At 39.8% G+C, this 16,702-nt stretch overlaps 1 protein-coding gene across 1 annotated transcript in view; it reads left to right on the forward strand.

The window, feature by feature from the left end:
- oxsr1b (oxidative stress responsive kinase 1b) overlaps positions 1-16,107 on the forward strand; it is a 48,186-nt gene extending 32,079 nt beyond the window's left edge. The window contains exons 5-18 of the mRNA XM_028569780.1: positions 2,737-2,792; positions 3,050-3,159; positions 3,572-3,673; positions 3,836-3,969; positions 4,291-4,339; positions 5,553-5,618; positions 5,702-5,824; positions 9,444-9,479; positions 10,965-11,144; positions 11,315-11,370; positions 13,078-13,130; positions 13,517-13,585; positions 13,962-14,026; positions 15,017-16,107. Of these exons, the coding sequence (XP_028425581.1) occupies positions 2,737-2,792; positions 3,050-3,159; positions 3,572-3,673; positions 3,836-3,969; positions 4,291-4,339; positions 5,553-5,618; positions 5,702-5,824; positions 9,444-9,479; positions 10,965-11,144; positions 11,315-11,370; positions 13,078-13,130; positions 13,517-13,585; positions 13,962-14,026; positions 15,017-15,091 (1,174 nt within the window). The 3' untranslated portion in view covers positions 15,092-16,107. The remainder of the gene's footprint in view (positions 1-2,736; positions 2,793-3,049; positions 3,160-3,571; positions 3,674-3,835; positions 3,970-4,290; positions 4,340-5,552; positions 5,619-5,701; positions 5,825-9,443; positions 9,480-10,964; positions 11,145-11,314; positions 11,371-13,077; positions 13,131-13,516; positions 13,586-13,961; positions 14,027-15,016) is intronic.
- The last annotated feature ends 595 nt before the right edge of the window (positions 16,108-16,702 follow it).

Consider the following 16,702-nt stretch of genomic DNA (forward strand, 5'->3'; position numbering starts at 1 on the left):
ACATGGCCAGAGTTGTTAATTGGCCTGGCCTGAACCCACAATACCTCATTAAAATACAGTACTTTATTAGCCCAGGCTAAACCCTGAATCACAAGCACTAGTATTCATGACTGGACTCACTGAGAGAGGGACAGTGGTTGTGTAAACCAGGAAAAGTATTTTGGGATACTCCCAGACTTGACTTTTAGCCTCAAGTGGTCAACTCTGCACGTCCCCTCTAATCCTTAAAAAGCAACATATCAAATTACCAGATGTAAATCATCCCCGTTGTAAGTACTAACACTCAAGGTAGAGGATGAGCATGTTCTTTTAGGCAGAAGTGGTGAGTGCAATAAACTGGAAGGTACTGTGACCTGATGTCACCTAGCGGTTATGTCAGGACAGCGAAGCGACAGTGGGACAAGCCAGAGAGCCACCGAGCCCAGACGTCTGTATGGCAGCACACATTTCTAACGGTGGCCTTTTCAAGCAACGGCCGTCATGTCCGTTTTTCATCCACCCTTTCCCTTCCTCTGCATCATCCCTAGTGTAACCATTACATAATTGAACTCGTCTAGACAGAAATGCACATCAAAGTTTTTCCACATTCTGCCTGAGCTTATTACTTAAAAGACTCTGTTTGGAGAAGGCACTGACACAGTCAGCTATCACCCTGTCTTGTATAGTATCCCAGTCTACTTCTTGCTAGTTGTATCCATGGATGTATTAAGAGAAGAGGTTTTATCATCCCAGCAGTCATTTGGTCGTTGCGTCGGCTTTTGCCTTAGCATCGCTAGCGTTCGCCTTAGCATCGCTAGCGTTCGCCTTAGCATCGCTAGCGTTCGCCTTAGCTAGCTCCTTCACCACTAACGGAGCAAACTGGAAAATCAGACTTTTCCCGAACCCCCTGGGGAGGAGGGCCACAACATCATGGCCACCAACGAAACTCAGCAAAGATTGTTGTTGATCGGGCTTTAACTTCTGGATACTCAGCAGCGTTGCCACAACGGACCGAATGGCTTCACTCGAATCTTTCTCTGCCGCCATTACAGAACTACAACTCAAACTAGCACACAACCTCAACGTCATCGTTCTCAGCCACTCCTTCTGGTCGCTGATTGGACCGGTTAAGATTTGGCCGGAGAAAACCCAAGAATATACCGCAAACCCAGACGGAGTACTGAAGGAAAATTTTAATTGAGCTGAAGTACGTAGGAGGGCGGAGCCAGGCTAGTCATTTGGTCCTCCAGTGGGAATCCCCATGTATTGCTTTTAAGCCATCTAATATGTCACATATGCTGCATTCCTCCCTTTGTGCCTCACTGTTTGCCACTCCCTGCCCCTGTTGCTACAACATCTGTTGTATTTTACTGGAGCACTCTTAGCTAAAGAGGCCTCTACACTCAAGTATTCAGCAGCATTTGAACACAGATCTGAACAGTGACCTGCACATTCTTAAGATCCTTTAGCACATTGTGTGCCTTGAGTGGGTTGCTCGTAAAGATTGTACTTCTTGTAGCTACAGGAGAAGAGGTGCTTAAGCCAAAATTGCCAACTCCACCTCCTCTACTTTTTTTTTGCTGCAAAACCACAGGAAGAGTTCAGGAACCCAGGTAATAGGTTTTTTAGTGATCCAGGGAAAGTTTCAGCCATGCATTTCAATTTCCTGTCTGAGTAGCACAAGAATCGTTCCAACCACCACAATTGTCTCTGCATTTGCCCCCTCCCCCCCATACAGCTGGTATTTGGCATGCGTTTATAGTCTGGATTGAATTATATGCCCAATAAAGTGAGCCTTTGTTTCTTGGAAGCTGAGTCATGTCTCATCTCCAAAACAGTACTCGAAAGACCAGTCTATTTTTTACATTCATTGAGACCAATTTGTTTGCATGAAGGATACAACAGCATTCATCTTTCAGCTGAAGTTGCAAGCTTTTTACTCCAGTGCCCCCATCTGGTAACAAAGTGAACTGCTCCACTGTTGAGACTGCATCTCTTTTAAATCGTTTGTCTGCCTGTCAGTACAGTTTTAAGAACTCTCAGGGTAATTAGTGCAAATGAAATTTGTTAGAAGTTGTGGAAGGTGGTGTAATGTGCTGACAGTTCTGAGGCTATTCCACTTCAGTGTTCTTTGTCCTGTCAAGTCTTTCTCCCATTGTTCTCTTTTAAAATGTACATTCACTCCCTGAAAGCCTGGACAGCAGAAAGAGCCGACTGATGTCCTCTGTGAAAATGCCGCCATCCTTATTCTTTATTTCCTCATCTTTCACTTGACCCTTTGACTTTATCTCTGAAAGTCTGTTGCTATGACAACTCTGTCTGGCTAGTGAGATGTCCGTATATATTCTGTGTGGCAGTCTGTGCAATTGTGTGCGAGTGTGCACGGAGGCAGACAGGCAGTCAGACAGCTGTCCCTGCTGGATCCGCTTATCACCACCAGGGGAGGCTGAACAGGGATGAACAAATTAACTACAGACTGTGTGTGTTGCCAATGAGGTCTAAAAAGAGTGGTAGAGAGATGATAGATTTGAAGCCTATTTGTTGAACCAAGATGTATAAAATCCAAGTTATCAGTGGGCAATAAAGTGAAGAAGAGATCCATACGCTTGAATTAACTGAGGGTAGAACTAAAGTAGTCTTTCATAAAACGTTAATAACTTTATGTCATTACTGGAGCTACTTCAATCACTTTATCTTTGACAGCTCCTTGAGAGAGGAGTTTATTTAATGTACAAATTCTTGTCTTGTCTTTCACAGAGATCTAAAGGCTGGAAACATTCTCCTTGGGGATGACGGTTCAGTGCAAATTGCAGGTATTTTTATATTTAGCAACACCATCTTTCAGCATCTGTCACCAATTAGCCAGATTAGGTGTGAAGAAGTAGTTTGTTGTTGTTGTGCTGCAACCTCATTTACCCCTGATGGATTGCCAACTCTGTTCCACTATATCAGTATATTTATGCATACGAGGCCTAGTCTGTGGAGGAAAATGACAATACTTTTATTGACTTACTGCTTTGGGTCATTTGTGTGTGTTCATTTTCTTTCCCTCTCTCTGCCCTTCCTTCAGACTTTGGTGTCAGTGCCTTTCTAGCCACAGGTGGTGACATCACTCGAAATAAAGTGCGCAAGACGTTTGTGGGAACGCCATGCTGGATGGCCCCAGAGGTCATGGAGCAGGTTGGTCATCTTTAGCACGGAGCCAAGAAGTAACCATGACGACAGAAAGCCCCCAATCAGACACGAATTATCTTAGCAGGCGAGAAACAGACATTCAATTCTAATTGGCAATGAATGGAATGACGAATGATGAATGAATTTAGCCAAAGCTGCTTATCTTTCCTGTGAAAGATAAGCCGCGACACTGCACTCCGCGACAATACAATAAGACTGGAGCCTGAACTTGCAGATTATGTATGACTTTAAATGCTGAAAACTAGCCAATTTCCATCCCAAGAACTGTCTGGATTTTGTGGTCTACCTTAAGAGAAAACCAATTTCTTCCATGAACACAGTTGATGTTTTTGATATTTGAATTTGTGGCTCTCATGTCATTACAAGATGAAGATGATATATGCTTCTGTTTCCACAGGTGAGGGGATATGATTTCAAAGCAGATATTTGGAGTTTTGGGATCACAGCCATTGAGCTTGCCACAGGGGCCGCACCTTATCACAAATACCCGCCAATGAAGGTGAGGACACGGTGGAGCAATCTAGCTTACTTAGAAATGTTGAGTTAATGACACAAAACAAATGCAAAGTCAGGTCCTCTGACTTTCTGTGGACACAGCTGATGAGATGCCACGTGTTGTGCCCTTGTGACATTTGAGTGAAAATGTTGCTGGTGTCCTCAGGTCTTGATGCTGACGCTGCAGAATGATCCCCCGTCCCTGGAGACCGGCATCACAGACAAGGAGATGGTAAAGAAATACGGCAAATCCTTCAGGAAGATGATCTCCCTGTGTCTACAGAAGGAGCCAGAGAAAAGGTGTTGATTGTAATGCCTTTACATAGAGTCTCATATAACACGCAGTGCTTTATATTGGCTCACAGTAGTAATGTTTAATCAAAGGCATTATGGTAATTATGTGCTAAACCCAACAACAACAAAAAAATCAGCATGTGATATGTGGTATTATGGACAGTTAATTTACAGATTTTCACTACTATATGATTGCTTTTATTGTCCTGACCACAATCCTTTTTGTTTCATTGTGTTTCCCTGGTTCTGTTAAACATATGTTGCACCTTTTTTGCTATTATTGAGAGTATAACAGGCCTGATTTATCTCCATTCTGCTGTTTTTCAGGCCGACGTCCTCAGAGTTGTTGAAGCATAAATTCTTTCAGAAAGCAAAGGTAGGTGCTTGAGCTTCCTCTGGGCCTGTGACTCGATTAGTTATACAGTGAGTCAGCATCATCCCCGATTCAGGCACCAGTTGAGCTGGTTGATGAGTAAAGGTCTGAGCCTGCAGAAGTGATTGGACCTGAATGGCCTAATATGGCCTCTGTTTAAAATTAAGCTGCCCTTAATGGCTGTAGGTTGGTTATTATTTAGTTCCAGAAGTTTAGAAATGATTGACTGATTGGGAGTTTATGTAGGAACAAGAGTTGTAGTAATGCATCAAGCGATGAAAATAAATTAAAATAAATTAAAAAAGTCTCTCCTTGAGGTGTTTGTGTGAGTCAGGCTACTTTTCACTTGGCTCAACTTGTCAGTGTATCTGACCCAAGCTGAGGCCATTGCAGCATTCCTCTCATCATTGACCATACAGTGCCGTTTCTAACAAAAGCAGGGATAAGCAGTCTAACTCCAGCCCCAGGCTGCCCAGTACCCTAGCAACCAGAGTGCTGGTTCAGCATGTCACACCGCCTAAATTACTACATTACTCTGGTCAGCAACAAGAACTACCCTTTATGTACAGCAGAGGGCAGGCTTTGTGATTCTTTTAGGTATTTTAGAACAGATACACCTCTGGTATTAATGGGCAAACTTGGACCTGTGTCAGCCTGCAGTATTTGCTATTTTGTTTGTTTGTTCTGTTGGTTAAATCGTTTGTTGCTATCTGTTGGGAACAAGTGCTAATGAAATGTCCACCATTTGAAGAAAAGAAAAAAACCGTTGCAGTAGGAGTGTTTGATTTAAAATAATAGTACTTTAAACCAGGGTTGAATAACAAAGAGAAACAACAAAGATAAGCAAGAATTGTTAAAAGAGAGTCTGCATTAATAAAATGCCTTTTTAGAATAAATAGGTGTTGAGATGAGATTTAAAACATCAACTGGGCTGACCATCAGTGGGAGTCTTGCACAACCAGGGGTCCTTATTCTGATGACCTGAGAGTCGTTGTCACTGATCCAGAATATGGTGGAGCCAAGTTGTGGAAGGCTTTAAAAGTAATGAGATGGATTTAAAATTAAATTCTACATTTTGACAGGAAGCCAGTGTAGCTAAGAGTCTTACTAATCACATAATGGGTCGCAGATCAATTTCCAAGACTTAATCAGGTAACAGAATAAACAGATATAGCTGATTTTGGTGTAACCGCTCTTTCTTTCCTCTTTATGACAGACCCATGAGTATTTACATGAGAGGTTGCTCCAGAGGGCGCCCACAATAACGGAGAGGTCAAAAAGGGTAAGACGTCAATGGTTTAAAATGCACACTTTGTGCTTTATTGCTAAGAAGATGGGCTCAGTTGTGCGCATATGTGTTGACAGGTACGTCGAGTGCCAGGTTCAAGTGGTCGGCTGCATAAAACGGAGGATGGCGAATGGGAATGGAGTGACGATGAGCTGGATGAAGAAAGTGAAGAGGGCAAAGCAGCCGTTGCTGCCTTAAGGGTGAGGTGAACCCACAACACGTGTTTCCCTCTCACGTTAACACTTTTGTCACACTCTACATGTCTTGTCTCTTTAATCGCTGTACAATGTTTAAATTTTGTCATTCTCGTGTCTGTGCAGTAGCATGTCTGTCCTTTGTCTCTCCACTGAGTCTCCCATATGTGTGTATGTTCTGTCTGACGGCCAAGGAGCAGCAGGTGAAGCCTGTTAGTGCCACCAGGAGACAAGTGCGCTTCTCCTACCCACTCGAGCTGCCTGCGTCCAGGGTTGTTCACTTGCCACCACAATACAGATGGCATTCCCCTAACAAGGAAGGACACTCTCTGCACATGTTAGCTAGGGAGCACGTGGTTGCTATAAAGGGCAGGAAAGACCTTGTAGGGAGACAAACGTGAAGGAGAATGACCTTTGTTCTTAGAGTGAGGGCTGTAGACATGCATTGGGAAATGCATGTGGATACTTTATACAGTTTTGATTAACTAGATTATCAGGTCTCATCTTGACTTTTGGTTAAATACGCTTTCACTGTCTAGAGCTGTCAATCTTCCTCTATAATACTATTCGAATTCCATTTGAGATTTTTTTTAATATTCGAATAATATTCAAATATTTAATGCTCAAAATGCAGCCTGTTAAATATGTTCTACACTACTCAGGCATTGTCGATGCCACTACAAGCATGTGGTTGTTGTTACACGTTCTGTCCACTAGAGGGACATCCATCAGCCTTGTCTTGAGGCGACCTGCACGCCACTTTGTTTACATTCATTTTCCACCACGAGCACACAGCGACAAACACAAATCAACAGAGTAATGAAACATGATCTAACAAGGGAAGCGGCTCTGTTGTAAAGTCTATCAGTGCTCGGTTAGCACAATGACATCACGTTAGGAAGCACAGCCGAAACCATTTGTCATAAACTAGGTAAGTAACAAACGATGTTAACTGCATTAAAAACCAAGCCAAACGGTGCTGTCACAACTAGTTTAGTGATTTATAAGCAACCTGTTTCCAGCAGATTGTCACGTTACTGAGACTACAGATATAAGAAGATACTAGGCTCGTTCGAGACAAGGGGGTAAGCTTCGCTTCAGAACTCGAGCCATCATGGCGCCATTTTGTTGCTAACTGGCCATCACCTCCTGTTAGCATTCCGCTGTCCGCCATTTTTTTTTTTACGTCACTTGACAGCGAATAACTTTACATCTGAAGCGTTTAAAGACTCTATTTGTCCGTTGTTTAGTTCCAAAGAAACACGACAATGTATAAAAGGCTTCATTACCTTGTACCTCACGTTATGGCTCCGTAGCAGACGTTTTTGTAAAAATAAGCGATTAACGATTGTGTCATAACCACGAGACTTACTGTCGCATAGTAGAGGAATTACCGTATAGTACAGGAGAAGCTCGCAGGCAGTTTCGACTTACATGAGAAGTTTAGGTTTAATTACTAATGTTAACTAGCATGTTAGTGATCAATAATTAGCCTGTGCCCATGTTATCTCCTTACATCCACCTACAGTCTCTGTATCTGTAAGATTGGGAATGATTGAGATTTCTCTTGGCACAGCTACCAGAAGACTTACAACTTTCAGACACGTTGCTCACGTCACATTCTCTCAGTTGGAGGCTGCGCAGTAAAGCTGGCCATCACCGGAAAAGTGCTTCTAATAGCCTCCACTGGTCTCCGTCCAGAGCAACGGGGTCTATTGGTCCATTATAGTAATTTCAACATTCGAATAGTATGGATTTTTTTTACTATTCGATTTATATTCCAATTTTGGTATTCGTTCCAACAGCCCTATCACTGTCGAGGTCTTTGTAAAAAGTGATACTTGATTTTAAATCGGCACACAGCTCTTATCCTCTACATAGTCGTGAATTTGTTCCAGGATTATGTAACTTTACACTAACTTATCAGAAGACTACTAGTAATTACCAGGCTATGTTATGCAATTGGTTTGTTGAAGGGAAAGGTTCACAATATCGCTTCTAAGCAGAAATGTGGGCATGCTGTAGATCACATGCGAGTCAAATTTGACCCACAAGTTAACCTTGTCAGGAGCGATTAGCCAGTATTGTAAGCGTATTTTTAAACCGTGAGATATTTAGTGTCTCATAGGAAGGGATTGTAAAGGAGATTGTGCCCACATAACTAGCTATGTATTTTTAATGCATAACCATTTCCAGGATTTATTTCTTAAAATTTGGAAAGAGAGTCGCCTTTCCTGGAAGCCATCTGTATTTCCATTTCTCTTTTTTAAATCATGTTTTATTTATACTGACCCAAATCCCATTTCATCAATGCAAGGCAAATTACTTGTCAACCCTGTAAGTGATTTTTAATTAGAGCACTAATGCCCATCAAGGGATTAAAATGTAACCATATCTCTGCTGCTTTGATGCTGCTTTACTGGCTACTTGTTGGCAAACTGAATTTTACATTTACCAGCTATATTGCAAGTTATATATCAAAACTCTCACAAACTGATGCTCAACTGGAGCCTGCGGACCTGTGTCATGTCAATGTTTTAAAGACGAATACAGTTTCCTCAGTAACAGCCTGAACACGCGGCAGCTTTGTCTGAATCAGACAGCAGATTCCTGAGCTGATGTGTCTGACATCAGCCAGACGTCACATCACGTCCTCTCAGTCAAGTCAGTTTGTCTTCATTTGGGCCTGCAGGGCTTCTATCCGACTCAACATTCCTTGGAGTTGGTTTAAACTTTTTTTTTTTTTTTTTTTTTTTTGCAGATATAACAGTGTGACTTTCTCCTGAGTTTGTGTTCACTTACAGTATGCTGCTTCTCTGCTTTTCAAATCTAAAACTAGAAACAGCAATTTTATAGAATGGGTATTTCCACTCGTTTACAACTCGATTAACGGCACCTAAAGGTGGGCTATATGTAAAAAATATTTTATTTTATCAAAGTCAATGTAATTTTTATGTCATGAGATTGTAACATTTTTCTTCTTTACAATTTCAGCGCTTATTTCTACGTCCCATATTTTCTGATATAAAACAAAAATTGAAAACAGGTCAATTTGACCCAAAGTCAACACAAGGGTTAAATATATATAGGGACGTAGTACATTTTCTGGAAATGATTATTACACAGGAGTGGCTGTTTTTTTTTGCTAATCCATTGAATTAAATTATTGACAAATCACAGTACTTCATCACCTTGATGCTAAAATCTTGTAAATCCAATATTTCCATAAATCATACCTCTTATTGATATGCAATATTGCTTGAAATAGCTTAATACATCCAGAGATATTAAAAGGATTGCTACCCTGCTAGACACTGTATAGCAAACTATCTACTGTTTGACATATTTCGCCCAGTACTGTCGCCCAGCCATATCCGCACCAGCTAGTGAAGTGTAGTTGAAGTATTATTGGCCTTTGATACCTTTGTTCCCACTCTAATGAAACGACGCATTTACCTTAAAGGATGAACAAAGTGAACCGATTGAGTAAAGTAAACGAGTGAGCCGTTGACCTCTCTTGCTTTCTGTGTGTTCTTTGCATCCACGCGTGCTGTTTTTGCTTTGCTTAAAGTCATCGCAGTGATATCCTTCTCTGAGTATTCTCTTCTTTTATCTGTTTTTGCAGTCACCAAGAGTGAAGGAGGGATCACAGAATTCGGAGGTGAGTTTCCAAAGTTTATTTCTTTACAGTAGCAGTAGCATGGTTTCTATATACTTCAATGTTCTTGGTCAGACTCTGGCACACAATGTAAAATATCTGTGTTATGGAATTCATTAAATGTCAACAGTGCAGGTGAAGTACGGCAGTTTTAAACTAAAAAGTCTACCTAACCTTTAGGAAGTAGACATTGAGTTAAGATTGTTTTGCCAAACTACAGTTGAACTTTTTTTGATGCGTGTAATGAATATGCAACACGGTCTCACGGCAGTTCGTGAAATGGTCACGTTATTTTTTATCTGTTGATTCGTGTACACGGACACGTTTATGTTAGTTTATTTTTTCGTGGTGGTCAGCACGTAATGGGAATCATCTATACGGAGGTTGGGTTTAGGAAAAGAAGAACGGGGAAAGGACACATTACACGCTGGGACACGATCCGCGGTCTCTGGGGGACGCGGGACTACAACAAGATGGTTGGGTTTAGGAAAAGAACAACGGGGAAAGCAAACGTCACACGCGGGAGACGGCCACGGTCTCTGGGGGACGCGCAACAACAACGGGACGGTTGGGTTTAGGAAAAGAACAACAGGGTAATGAAACGCCACATACGGGACACGATCCCCGGTCTCCTGGGTGAAAGTCCTGTGTTGTTTGACCCATTCACCACCCCAACTAACCTCCCTTAGCAGATTTTTGGCATTTCATACTAGGGCTGTCCTCGACTAAAGAAATTCTTAGTCGACTAACACTTATACGATTTTGTCGACTAATCGATTAGTTAATTTAATTGACAGAGTTGTGCGCTTTGAGAGGTGGTTAAGACTAGAAAAGCACAATATAAATGTAGTTAATTAACCATCTGTAAAACTGAGTTTCTCCACAATTAATCCTGCAAAAGCACCACTTTAAATCTTGTGTTTAACATAAATGTGCTCAGAAGTTTCTTGGAAATAAGTAATTAAGCATGAATAAGCATAAAAAATGACTAATCGACTAAAGAAATCTTCGTCGACTAAGACCAAAACGACCGATTAGTCGACTAATCGACTAAGAGGTGGCAGCCCTATTTCATACTACTTGCTACCGTAGTCGTGCTGTGATCACGAAAGATGCTTCCCATTGAAATACATTAGTTTAAATAACGTGCTGACCACCACGAAAAAAACCCGACAAACGTGTCCGTGTAGACGAATCAATAAATTAAATAGCGTGACCATTTCACGAGTTGCCGTGAGACTGGGTTGGAATATGAGCACAGTCATTGGTGTTACACTGTGGCAGTCATTTGTATATGACTGGATTGGTTTGTTCCTGTGATTCATGTTCCTTGATTAATAAAACAACATTCAGTCACTTACGTTTGCTTAGACCAGAAAGTCTCAACATTTCATTTTCTTTTTGTGTGTATTCACTTAAAATAAAGCATTGGTTCATATAAATCACAAGCCACTGTAGTAGTGCCTGTAAATGTCATTTCTCCTTCAGGTTTTCCAGACCCCTGAGCCTTTAATTAGTCCACTCCAGCCGACGGCTGCAGGTCAGGCACAACTACCTCAGGCTGCAGGCCTGGTTCCGCTGCAGCCCACACCAGTCAGCACTCCACCCACTGCGCAGGCTACGTCTCCCACACCAGGCGTACCCGCTGCTGCTGCTCCCACCACACAGGTTAGTCTGACCTAGCTCAGTTTATTTTAATCAAACTTTCTTAAAATGGGTCTGTCATCTGTCAACCACTGATTTTTCTGCTATCCCTTCCTTCTCCTACTCCTGTAAAAGTGCTTATTATTTGTGAAAGCTTTAATTTTACTCAAATGTCTTCATCTGTATTTTGACAGACGCTAGCTGCCTCAGGGGATGTCAAGGCTCCCATTAGTTTGGTATTAAGGTTAAGGTATGTTTCTCCATTACCAAATACATAAAAGGACTTGAAACATTTCTTTTTAGCAAGACTTATTATTATTATTATTATTATTATTATTATTATTATTATTTAATCAGTAAACAGCAGGTGAATTGTCATTCTAAGTCAGGGCGGCTCGATTATGGAAATAAATCATAATCATTATTTTGGTCAATATGGAAATCCTGATTATTTAACACGATTCCTCATTGACTTTTGGAAAGATGTTGCAAGTATTAACTTAAAAAAAGTAGGGCTGTCAGCATTAACTTTTAATTTTTTTTAATCGCCTATAAGCGCTTTTTATTTTCCAAAACTCCCGGATGGCTCGTAGACAAGTTGAAAGCCATATGCACATTGTGTAAAGCCGAATTAAAATATCACCTAAGCACGTCAAGCTTGAGCTACCACCTACGAGCTAAGCCTAGTACAGTTAACGTGACTCAGGTTGATGCTAGTGGGCTCAGGCAACGCACTGTTTTGGAGAGTGCTACTCGCCGACCTGTTATTGAAACCAAAGTGCAAACGCTGTCTCATCAACCGGTGATCACTGGACGTCAGTGAATAATCAAAATTATTTAGAAGTTACAGCACACTATATCGACTCTGGTAAGTAGGGTTGGGTACCGAAACGTGCCGACCTAAACGGTAGTAACGAGACCAAATAAGAACGAAAATTTCGGTGCCTGACTTTACACTACACCTGACAGCAGGTAACGTTAGCCTACCTTTAGCTAGAAGCTGGATTAAACACGGTTAAAATGCTGACAGCTAACGTAAACGTAAACGTGTAAAGTGTGACTGTATTTCACTGTAGAGGATTCCAACACCGGGACGTAACAGTCATGGATGTATTAAGAGAACAGTAACAGTCTGTTCTGCAGCGCAGCAGCTGTCGTTGTCGGAATTAAACAACACAGACGGTGCGTTCACTTAAAACGGGTAGCCTCGTGGTGCGTTCACAGTAATTGTAAAATACCATTTTCCCATCTGGTGGTTGTTTTTGTCGTTCAACAGCAATTTACTGGTGAAAAAGTTATTGTTATAGTTATTACATTATTACTAAATCTTTAATTTTGACCATGGCCTGAACAATAAACAAGTTCCTGACTGTTGTTTAGTACCCTTCTTTATTTTCTTTTTTCTTCTTTTGTTTACAGTAAATAAATAAACAAATACAAATCTTAAAGTCAAGTTCATAAAGTAACTCTCTTTGCATTCATTTGATTCCCAATCAAGATCCAGTGGTAAGAATTGCTTTCCATTGTTAATATGGACTTAAAAACCGTTCTGAAATGCAAAATAATAGAATTTTAATTATGTGATAAAACATGCGATTAATCACGATTAACTATAGAAATTCAGCGACTAATCGCGATTTAAAAAAAAAATTGTTTGACAGCCCTAAAAAAAAAAAAGTTAAACAAATCAACAGTGAAAACACCTAGAGCTGTGAAATTCCCCTTGATACTTTTCCAATTAAGAACACAAGAGAGCAAGCATTCTACTTGCAAAACGTAACGTGCAAAATAATCCTTTTACTTTTTGTGATCATTAGGAGCTGAAATCATAATCATGATTAAAATTTTGATGAATTGCACAGCCCTAGTCTAAGTTCCATCATTTCTATGTACCTGTAACAAATGAATGATAAACGTCACTCCTCTGATCTGGTCTTTCTTTCTTTCATCTCTTTAGAAATTCAAAAAAGGAGCTAAATGACATCCGCTTTGAATTTATGCCAGGGAGAGGTAAGTGGAGTTTCTGTATTAATCATCAAGTAGTTAAAAACATTTCGACATCTTCCCGGTGCATGCCACATTTTGGGTAATCAGTATGGCAGTAAGACACTTTATACCTCGTGTTTTTGTTTAATTTATTTTGCTGCATCAGCTTTCCATCACAGCAGCCAAAATTTTAAATAAAAAAAATATTAAAAAAAAGCAAAAGCAGCTCTTTTCAATATTTATCAGCACTGAGAACAAGGTGCAGAAACACAGCTCTGCAGTTGTCAGTTATTTTTCCCAAAACCGTAACAGAAACCAGCTGTTGAGGAAATGTTTTTTTTTTTTTCTTTCTTTAAATACACATTTTTGTCCACCTGTGACAGTTGGTCTCTTAAACTCTGACTTTTCAGACACAGCAGATGGTGTGTCCCAGGAGCTGGTGTCAGCAGGCCTGGTGGACGGGAGGGACTTAGTAATCGGTCAGTGATTAAAAATAACCATTCCTCTGTCCTTACACACAACATTGTGTTTTATTCCTAGAATTCAGTAGTTACCTGAAGGTTAAACACTCTTTGTGGATCATATGCTTAAAAAAAAAAAAAAGCTCACAGTGCAGTACTCTCTGACTTTTTTTTTTTTTTTTGTCTTTTTCTTTTCTATTTTTTGGATTAATGTCGTTAAAATGCCTTATGATGTGATTTCTACTGCAACCTAATTTCCCTACGGGGACAAAAAATAAACAAACTAAACTAATTTTTTCCGTCTCACATTTTCCTCTCTTTCTGAACATACACAGCACATACACATTTTTGTGTGTTTTTCATTGGTTGAAACGTTGTCTTTTTTTTTTTTCAGTTGCTGCAAATTTGCAGAAAATAGTTGATGAACCCCAAGGCAATAAAAATGTCACTTTCAAACTGGTGAGTGCTACACCTTCATCTGTAAATGATAGTAGTTGTTTCTAATAAATCACTTTTTGGATTGTAGTTTTGTTATATCTAAATGAGTAGTACTGTAGAACTGTAGCCTGTTACATAGAGGGGCAATTATTGATCTGGAAAAGCCCACAAAGGCCCAGTCATACTAGTTGAGGGATGTGATGGAGCACCTTAAAATAGATAAGCTAAACTATATGTTTTGACAAAATCCAGCAGACCTTGTGAATGAACTAGACATTATATTAGTCATCTTTGTCTTTATCTGTAAATGCATCAAATTTGAATAGCTATGTCATTTCTCTGTCTTTCCCTGTCTGTGTAGTTATTGTTCATTCAATATTAGTATGTTAAAACAACAAACAGGGTGTTTCAAGGCAAGACAAGACAAGCACTCGATGTGCTCACATCCAGGTTAAAAAAATAAAGGTGACCGATCCTTTTCAGCAGCTGCTCCAAACCTCTGGAATAGTTTACCTATTCATATAAGAACATCTCGGACCGTTGAAACCTTCAGGTCCTTGCTTAAGACCCATTACTATTCGTTGGCTTTCAATTCAAGTTGAGCTTTGATATCTTGACCTTTTTTTCTACTGTTGGTTATTTTGTATTGTGTATTGTGTGTGTATATTATCATTTTGGTTTTTTTTGCGCTTGTTAAGCACTTTGGTCAACTATGGTTGTTTTTAAACGTGCTATATAAATAAAATTGAACTGAACTGAACACTGATATTTCTAGCAAACATTGCTGTATAAGATATGTGCATTTTATTTGAATGCTTAAAAGTGCCATATGGAGTTTTCTTGTAAACAAGCATTTCTGTATACATCATGTATCTTTGAGTGTAGGTCCTTCAAAAAAAATATTTGCAAAGCAGATTTTTGCAACAGTTTTGAAACCTGCGTGTAGCGAGCAAACTTGGCATGGAGTCTTCTTCTTCACAGGCTTTTTATTCTTCCCTCTTGTTTTCACAGGCCTCTGGAACTGAGGGGTCTGAAATACCAGATGACATCAAATTGATGGGCTTTGCTCAGCTCAGCATTAGTTAAACTGTTGTACTACCTTGGGACCGTGACTTGCCTAAAAAATGTGAAAATAATTAAAAAAAAAATAGTTAAATGCATTATTTCTTTCTATGGCTGTAAAGAAACCACTACTGCCAAAGAAGACAGTATCCTTTTGTCACCCATAGGATTATACAACTCCGCCTCGTTGAATATTGTGGTTGGCTGAATTATCAGAGCGTACAGTTACAGTATAAGAATCACTCAAAAAAAAGTTTACAGCGTAAATGTAGAAGGATGCAAGTATCTGCAACAAACCGTTTTAACTTACATGGTCTCCCTCATTCTGTTATTCTGTTTTTCTCTAATATGTGATGCATTTGCACAATCTAAACTAACACCATTGAATCCTGATAAGTATAACAATGCCTTATATTCATCAGAACTACTGAATGCACGTTTTCGGGGGAATTCCCCAGCTACCATATGGAGCATTATGTTGTCTGGAATGTACAAGTTTGGTTTCAGTTGCTCACGTCACACTTTTTACTTAATTTTGAGAGGAGGTAAGATGCAGCTTACTAATTCAATTTTAGATACACTTCTGTACTCAACACATGTTAAGTTACTTTTTCAGAAGGATGTGAGCATTCCCAACAGTAACGATCTTTGAAGGATAAGGCTACTTTTATTCTGTTTAATTGTCAACGAATACAATGGAAAGACCAAAAACCAACAGTGTGTTAGTCTGTCACTGTAGAGGTTATGGATATGTAGTTACATATTTTGTTTTTTTTAAAAGGAAAAATAATTTGCTGAAACAGCTGGCCACTGTAGTTTTTATCAAATGTTATTTAAACCGAAGCAAATAGTGCATTTGTTGGGGACTATTCTTAGCTGTGGCTATATACACATTTGGTGCTCTAGTGAGTATTTACACAAATGGACTCAAAATAAACTACAGTGCCCATGAACAGGAAGATGTCCCCCCGTGCAACAGTGTGGCTCAATAACATAGTTTCAATAGTTTTTGGGAAACAATAAGACAATACGAAAAATAATAAATAAAATATTGCCAGTGTAGTCCTTTTTATAGTGCTGATACAACCAGCATTATTAGAAATGAAAATGTCCTGATAAGAGGTAAACAAGCTTTAAATTTGTTGTACTTAATTATATAACTTAGATGGTTAGAAAAAAGGAGTGCAAGATTCATTCATTTTTACCGTTGCCAAATTTGCCTCCACTCATTTCACACAACACACTGGCCTGAGGTCTTGCAAACTTGATTATTTGTTGAAATTTTTGTAAAGTAAAAAGTTTGACGACAGCTGAAACCTAAGTGTTATATGAGCACATGTGCCTGTCTGTTGGTATTAGTTTGTGTCTGTTTGGAATCAATTTCTCAAATTCGAAAAGACTTAAGTGCATTTTTGTTTATGTGTATGAAACTTAAGTTCTTGATTTAACCTCTAGTGTGTAAGTCATAATATTTGGAGCCACAGATCTCCTGATGCACTGCTTAATGCCCCCTTAAATTTCCCCAAATTTTGAGCCGAGTAACTGCAAATTTGTCTCCAGCTCTTAATAATACCAAGTGGAGGCTGTTCCCAGCACTTATTTTGACCCACATTGAAGTCATCCAGCTGCTTTATC

The sequence above is a fragment of the Perca flavescens genome, chromosome 22, assembly GCF_004354835.1.
Source record: "Perca flavescens isolate YP-PL-M2 chromosome 22, PFLA_1.0, whole genome shotgun sequence".
NCBI classification, from domain to species: Eukaryota; Metazoa; Chordata; class Actinopteri; order Perciformes; family Percidae; genus Perca; species Perca flavescens.